Source organism: Phalaenopsis equestris, unplaced genomic scaffold, assembly GCF_001263595.1.
Source record: "Phalaenopsis equestris unplaced genomic scaffold, ASM126359v1 Scaffold000372, whole genome shotgun sequence".
NCBI lineage: Eukaryota > Viridiplantae > Streptophyta > Magnoliopsida > Asparagales > Orchidaceae > Phalaenopsis > Phalaenopsis equestris.
The window spans coordinates 690,744-698,812 of NW_018164814.1; the positions used below are offsets into that span (position 1 = coordinate 690,744).

The 8,069-nt window shown below is 38.3% G+C and overlaps 1 protein-coding gene across 1 annotated transcript; it reads right to left on the reverse strand.

The window, feature by feature from the left end:
* Positions 1 to 1,355, reverse strand: LOC110026432 (protein RETICULATA-RELATED 3, chloroplastic-like). The gene has a single exon (XM_020727362.1). The coding sequence runs from the start codon at positions 1,338 to 1,340 to the stop codon at positions 180 to 182; it is 1,161 nt and encodes a 386-aa protein (XP_020583021.1). The 5' UTR covers positions 1,341 to 1,355; the 3' UTR covers positions 1 to 179.
* Positions 1,356 to 8,069: the final 6,714 nt, after the last annotated feature.

An 8,069-nucleotide genomic window follows, 5' to 3' on the forward strand; every position in this document is an offset into this window, starting at 1 on the left:
GAAGAAAAATAGAAACTTTCGTTATTACAATGGCAAATGAAGAAGAAGAAAGAAGTTCCATAAAAATATAACCATTGCACTTCAATTCTCCCTCTACTTTCTAGCTAAAGAGCAAAAAAGCCATTGCACCCGTTTTCTTCATTTACATTTAGATTCAGCGAAACAAAACAGCTAAACACTTACTTGCAATTAGAATCGTTCCTCTGCAACTCCCCGTCTTCAGACTCCACGGCCGTCGATCCATCCGTGGCCGATCCATCAGTAATCAAGCTCACCTTCGCCTCATCAGATACCACCTTCTGCGATCCTGTTAATCGAGCTAGAAGCACGAAAGACATGCCTCCCAACACATTGTTGAGACCTCGGAGCACCACCACCGATGACTTAAAACCCACCGGCGGCAGTACCTTCTCCATCACAAACTCCAAACCGTTCAGCGTTTGGTACCTGATGTTGCTGCTCAATCCCATATGCAGCGCCCAAGTGATCGCGTTAAGAACCGTCGGCGGAGCCTGGTTAGGCGTCTCGAACTCCGGATCCATCTTCTTCCTTAGTGAAATCAGCCCATTAGAGATCGCCGTACCCGCCAGCCCAGCGGCAAATCCAACTGCAGCGAACGTAGCCCCTTTGTAAGCAAACGTTCCAATCCGTTCAGCAAGCGAGAAGGCCCCCGGCTCGAACATGTAGCTCGGGAGGGAAGCGGCGGCGGCGGCGGCCGTTGAGGAGACGGCGGTGGTCGGCGCGAGGAGATACATGAGAACAAAGTTAACGATACAGCCAACAACGAGCGTGCAGAAAACGAAATCGAGTTCGTTGAGGCCGAAGTTTGGACGGGAGGCCATGTCGCCGAACACGCAGGCTGAAACGCCAACCACCTCCTCCATGAGAACCTTGAACGGAAACTGGGGGTCAGCCAAAACCCTTGCTCGCCATCCGTTGACAAAAAGCCCGATCGGACCGATCAGATCAGATCGCTCCGGATTTCCGCCGGACCTCCCATCGTTCTCATCTCCGCCGCCGCCGCCAGAACCTCCGAGGCCGCCCCCGCCGATGCCACCGCCGCCGGCGGTGAAAGTTTGGGAGAGGTTAGGGTTTGAAGATCTGGGAACGAGGGAGAGGGACGCAGAGGAAGAGAAAGGAGAGGTGGTTGGGAGAAAGATCGATGGTTTGAGAAGGTTTCCGGCGAAAGAACGGCGAACTTGGGCAAAGGATGCGACGGGGGGTTGTAGCGGGGAGAAACGCAACTGGGCGGCCATGGTGTCACCGCCGCCGGAGAGAATGGAATCAAGAATCGCTGCGTAATGGTCGAAGTAGAGTTGGTAGGTGAAAGGACGGTGCATCGGTCAAGGCTTTTATAGTGCCTTTTGGACCGCTTTAAGGTTAGTGCGACCACGGAGGCTAATCACAGAAATAACCAAACGGAAAATAGGAAGGGTTGCTTTCTAAAGTTGTCGAAACATATTTGTATACCCAAATGCTACCCTGAATTTAAACATGACTTACATGTGGGTGGGTATTCCTGAATTCAGGTCTACTCGTCGAAGTGATACAATTGAGCTAATTTATCAATGTGGTCGAGCTGAGCCTACTCGTTGAAGTAGTTTATCTAGTCATGAGCAAACCAGCTACTAAAAAGATAGTGCATATATCCATCTATATTTATGACACCTATGTTACGACATTTTCATCAAGATGTTATGGACTTGTGGATAGGCGTAATATCTTACGTGAGATAATTTTATAATTCTTTATCTTACCTTATGTATAAAGGAAGAAGGCAGGAAAAATGAGTTACTTTGACTCGAACCATAAAACCCTTCCTTTAAAAATATTTTATTCCTCATGTGAAGATTGAGTGAAGTAATGAGAATTCAAGCTCTAACAAGATTGTTGAATCTAAATCTGTCCGAGATACATGACTATGCAATAGAGCGTTGAAGATTGAAAGAGAGAGAGATATATATAACACTTTCTTGAATAGTGAAATTGTGTAACTTTTATTCATGAAATAGCCCTCTTATTCATGTGAATGAGTTTTAATACAATTACATGTTATACTCTTACGATAAGTAGGTTACTTCAAGATATTTTAGTCTATAAATAAATTCAGCACATGGGATCCACAGATGTTGTCGGGCTACACTAAGGGCAGACAGTCGTTAGGTCGGAGATTGTAGGCTAAAGGTCTTCCCCAATTATTTAAGTGGTTGTCTCAGTTGGGGTACATCCCGCCCGAGGCAGCGGCCAATAATTTTGTTAATGTTTTTCTTTCTAATGCAATAATTGTAAATGGGTAGCATGAATGCTAATAAATTTTATCTCATTAATGAACATGTGTATATGTTTCATTTCGTCATTCAACATTTAAATATTCATGCTTTTATTTGTGTTTATTGGTTCATTGATATACACCTTTGTTGTAACATTTTTCCCGCACTTTGATGTGACTAAAAGACTATATGGCCCTCGTGGGTTTCAGTTTTATTTATTATGTTATAAGATAGTTAATCAGAAGTTTAGCTCCTCACAGAGTCCCTTTCTCCTCCTTCATGTGACTTCTTTATTTTCCTCCTTGTCCCAATATGGCCCCATGGTACTCTTCTGAACTCTTTAGTGTGATCCCTCCTGACGTGTCATTAATTATTTCAAAGAGGCAGACAGTAGCTCTACTCAAGTCGTTTGCCTTCGGCCTAGACGTTGTACTCCATGTTGTTGTCACAGGGGAAAGGTTAGTGGGAAACTATAGTGATAGCTTGGTCATTTATATCGACCAAATCAAATGCAGGTTACAACTGTCTTTCTACAGTGAAATGAGGTATATTCTCAACAGCTATGGCATCATCCCTGCACAAGTTAGCTTGAATTCCATTCATATCATAATGAACTTGGTTGTATGCCTCCAGTAAAATGATATCCCATGGTCGATCGAGTTATCTCCTATTTCTTCAGCTTCAAATTCGACTAGGATGATTATATAGTGTTCTCGTCTGGCCCCAAGCTCTAGGTGGTAAGGGTCAAGAGTAAGGTGAAGGGTAATTGCTGCATCTCGCTGTGGTCGGGGGTCTGTGTTCGACCAATCACCAATAAAATGGTGAGGCTGAAAATGTTATCAGAACACATTCATGTATGCACATATATGATGGGGGGAGAGAATTTGGTTTACCTGTTCACTGATTTAGATGTTGTCAATAGGGTTCTGTGATCTTGTGCCTTTGAGGACATGACAGAGAGCCATTGGGAGGAATTATACGAGAGGGAGAAACATAGGATGGAATCGGTGAAGGTGGGAGACAAGACACCCAAAGCAAAGAAGCCTCTGGAGAGAGATGACTTGGTCGTTCGTCGATGAAAGCTTTGGGATGGCTTAGTGCTTGTAAGAAAGATTATTTCTATATTGCTCTTAAGTCCAAAGCATCACTTAAATTCCTCTTCTTCTCCTACCCACTCGTGCCCACCTCCCCATTTCGATGAAAATAGGAGGCATATTTATAGCATCTTTGAGAGAAATACTTTGATCTTTTGGTTAATAACTTCTCTAACTACCGATCAGACGACCTATATGGATCCTCACTGGTCACAGAAAGTAATTTTACAATTTGAGGACTTTAATGACTTCGGAGTCAAGAGAGCTCAGACTCATTGGATTTCTCTCATTGAGATGCTTGATTTGAATATATATATGGTCAAATTTTAAGTTCATATGATCATTCAATTGAGAAACCAGAACCTTTAAAAGAACTTTAATGGCTTGATATGAGTTTGATTGGATTCAAATCAAACCAATTTTATATCATTAGATTTGTCTTGTCGAGACAGTTTTCTTGACTACAAACTTGTTGATATTGGGGCTCAGAACGATCATTATTTTGAATATGAAACATCAAATGATAAAATTGCGCGTGCGCGCGCGCGCAATATATATATATATATAATTTACTTATATAAATATAACGTTCGAGTATTTAACAAATAAATATCCAAACTTAGGTCTTAAATATATACATTCATAAAATCTTTGTGATATTTATTTAAATTCTATATGATTAAATCATCATTTTTTTACAAAATTTGAGTGATATTATTCCAAGTTGAAGTATTTAGACATTATTTTTTTTATAAATATTTCATTTTTTAAGCATGAGAAAAAGTATAGTTTAAAATACTTTGATCCAAATCAAATCAAAATAAGTTTTATTACAAATTAATTTATTCTGAGATTAATATATTATAAATTTATTTGTTAATCTTCTATCAACTAATTTTAATTAATAGCTATAAAATATGAAATTCTAATAAAAAATTTGGCTCACCTTTTTTATTTATCAAATATCAAATCATAAATTTAATACATGCATGAAACATTTGTTATAAAAGCTATATAATAATTAATAAAGGTCTGTTTGAGGCAGTTGCAACTTATTAAGAAATAATTATGAAACTCCTGAAAAATAATCTGATATTACAAAAAATTATGATGATTATTACAATTTTTTTCGAAAAAGTCAGGTTGCAACTAACAAGCTGTCATCGCACCTAGTCAAAACCGGTAGAAAAACATTAATTTCAACTGAAGTTTTTTGAAAAAATCTGCCAAAACACAATTTATCCGAACTGACAAAATTACGGTGCGGTGTCACCCTGCTGCCTCAAACGGACTTTAAACTAAATCACGTTGCCTTCAAAAATTTATAAGTGCTTCTTAAGCAAATTTCTTCATTTAAGTCCAATTCTTAGGTATTTACATACCTAATAACCAAAATTTTCTTTTAATGTTTAAAACCTCCAAGACTTACATATTATGTAACAAATAAAGTTTAGTTGAATATGTAAATAAATAAGAATTAACTGGTATGTATGTAATTCTAGCATGTGCCAAGGGCTGTAAATGAACCTATGCAGACTCAAATTCTTCTCGATTATAATACTTGGATCATATTTCTTCCAATTAGTAAATAAAATTTGATTAATTAAAATTTATTTAATTATATATTTAATATTAATATATTGTAGTTTGAAAGTAATAATTATAAAAAAAAACTGAAATTATTATTTTTTATTTCAAATAACTAAGTTTTTAGTATTTATTTTATGCTATTTGATAAAGTCAATATATATTGAAAACTGTTAGATTTTAATTTTAAATTTGTTCGATTGCTTAATTATTTGATTTTATAAAATTATTTATGAATATATTATAAATCAAATTAAATAAAAACATTATAAATCAAATATAAAAATTAAAAAAATAGTAAATCATCTAAAAAATTTGGCTCCAGTTCTCCCAAGTCAAACACACACGGACTCACTCGGCCGCCCCACGTGTGAAATAGTTCAGACAGCTAAAAAAAAAAGTAATAAGAAACATTTACTTATATACCCCCAATTTAAGTGGTGTTTATGTAAATAAATAAGATTTAAGTGGTTTATATGTAAATCATCCAAATAAAAAAGTATGATGGCTGGATAGCTGTGGGCAATTGAAGTTTTTAGCGATTAGAAAAAGCGCACTGGTGGGAAAAGTGAAATAATATTAAAATAAATAGTAGAGTGGTCCGTTGTGGCTTGTTGTGGAGCGATGTATCCACACAGCAATTGGTTGCAGTTAAAAATTGCCACGTCCGATGAAGATGTCCCCTTCTGCAGTCTCGATTAAATATATGCTTTTGTGGTGGTTAATTATAAGCTAATATTCGTGCGTGTGAAATATACACACAATTTTAAACAAACTTTCATTGGATAGCATCAAACTTTCATTGGATGGTTAGGGTTAGGGTTAGGGTTAGGGTTAGGGTTACGGGAGAAATAATTGGCTGTGGATCCTCACCACGTCCCAGTTCAATTGATCGATTATATTTAAATTGAGCTTTAATAGTTCTTCATGAAGATTATTTCAACCATAATTTAAAGAATCTGAACTATTTTGATAGTTTGATAAATTATGGGCCTAAAATGATCCTATGTAAATAGTTTGAGACTATTTTGACACTTACACTCTTTATTTATTATTGATACGACTCCAATGATTCTTCATGGTCTGACAAAAATCTTGAGGCATGTCACATATTTCGAGATGACTTTTTGAGCAAGAAATATTCAAACAACGATAAAAATTCATCTGGAGCTCCAACTTTAGCAAACTTAAAGTCAAACTGACTGACTCAACGAGAAGAACCCAATGTTACCAAAATTAGTCCAATCCCAACCAAACCAAACCATTAAACTGTTTTTTAAAGTTTTTTTTGACACATTTAGAAGATCAAATGAATGTTGATTCTGACGAGTCTATAGTCAAATTTAGTGCCTTGAAAAAACAAATCCAACCAGCCCAATATTACCCAATTTCGACATCGTTAAGGCACTTAAATATTCATCAAATGTCGTCTGATTGATGGAAGCCATATGAGTCATCCAATCAAAGTGATTCATATCCTGACATTAATTGCACACATAATTCTATAAACAGAACCCCACTTCTCTCATGGGGGGGGGGGGGGGGGGGGGGGTCCAAAACCACTCCTTTCGTTGTCGACCACTGCCAACTGCCATCGACCACCATGACCCGCCATCAATAACCGTCGACCCCTGCCGAACATTATCGACAAAGATTATTTGTGCTAAGATGTTTATCATTTAAAAGCTTGATCAAAGCTTCAGAAACCCTAAAACACGCTAAATTGTTTTGGTCCTATCTAATTCTTCAATCTTTGACGGAGGACTTAGGAGAAACTGACTTTTAAATGTCGCTCTTAACTGAAGATCCGATGAACACTTCCTATTTTCCACATTCTTTAACCACCATCGACGAACACCTTTAATCACCACTGGGTGCCCCCTGCTCACTGATGTTTATGAACCCTACGATGTAATGACACACCCTGAAGATGATATAATGACACCTCGCATATTGTATAATGACATACCCAAAAACGGTCTAACAAAGCACCTGAATCACGTTGTCACTGTCTGTAATAACTAATGACAACTGTCTTACTTGGAATACAGTGACCTTCTTATAACTCTTGAAGTTCTGTCTCACAACTTTCTACTACGGCCTACAACCTATGTAATTTACTACAATTGCAACACCAACCCTATCTTCGGCCTTGGCGATCAATCAATACTGCTATGACTTCCCACTATGACATATGTGATCAACTTTAACCTACATGACTTATAGCTCATCACTACGACTTATGTAGCCAATTACGACCTACATGGCTCAAACTTATGTAGCTCATGAATCCAACTTCTGTAGCCTACATAAGCTATTAAAACTCATCATTACGACTTATGTGACAAACTTCGACCTATGTGTCTCACAACCCATACAACTCCCAACTCCAACCTATGCGACCTATAGCTCACCCCTACGACTTATGTGACAAACTACGACCTACATGGCTCATAACTCATGCATCTACAAACTCTGGTTTTTGAGATCTATAAATTGTATTACCTCTCACCACTATGACCAATGTGACCAACTACAATATTCGTGGCTCACACCTTACGTAGCTCCAACTTTGGCTTTTGTGCCCTGCTGATGTTATTATAACTCACCTCCATACCCTTTGCCATAAACTAGAACCCATGTAGCTCACAACTCACACAACTCCCAACTTCAGCCTCTACAACCTAGAAACAATTTAACAGCTCCGTGTCATTTCCCATGTGATCAATTATGGTCGACATGGCTCGCAATGCACACAACTATCAACTTCAGCCGCTGCGGCCTACAAAAACTATCAGAGTTCATGCAGTTCCCAAATCTCGCCTCTACGACCTACGAACCTCATCACAACTCCCTGTTTTGGTCCTTATGGCCAATTGATGCTTCTGAAGCTATGACATACGTTCAACATGTCAAACTATTACCAAGTCTTTAAACTAAGACATCATTGACAAGCTTATGGGCCCGTTTGGGGCAGCTTATAAGTGCGGGCGGCGTTTTGAAAACGCCGCCATACCGTTTGGTTCGCACTTTTGGGTAGATTATTCCATACTGCGTTTTTTATTTTCTAAAACACGCGGACCGCGGGGGTCAGCCCGCGGTCCGCGTTTCGCGATCT

Bases quoted from the DNA above. Each gene is read 5' to 3' on its own strand.
- LOC110026432 (XM_020727362.1), bottom strand. From the start codon at position 1,340: ATGCACCGTCCTTTCACCTACCAACTCTACTTCGACCATTACGCAGCG.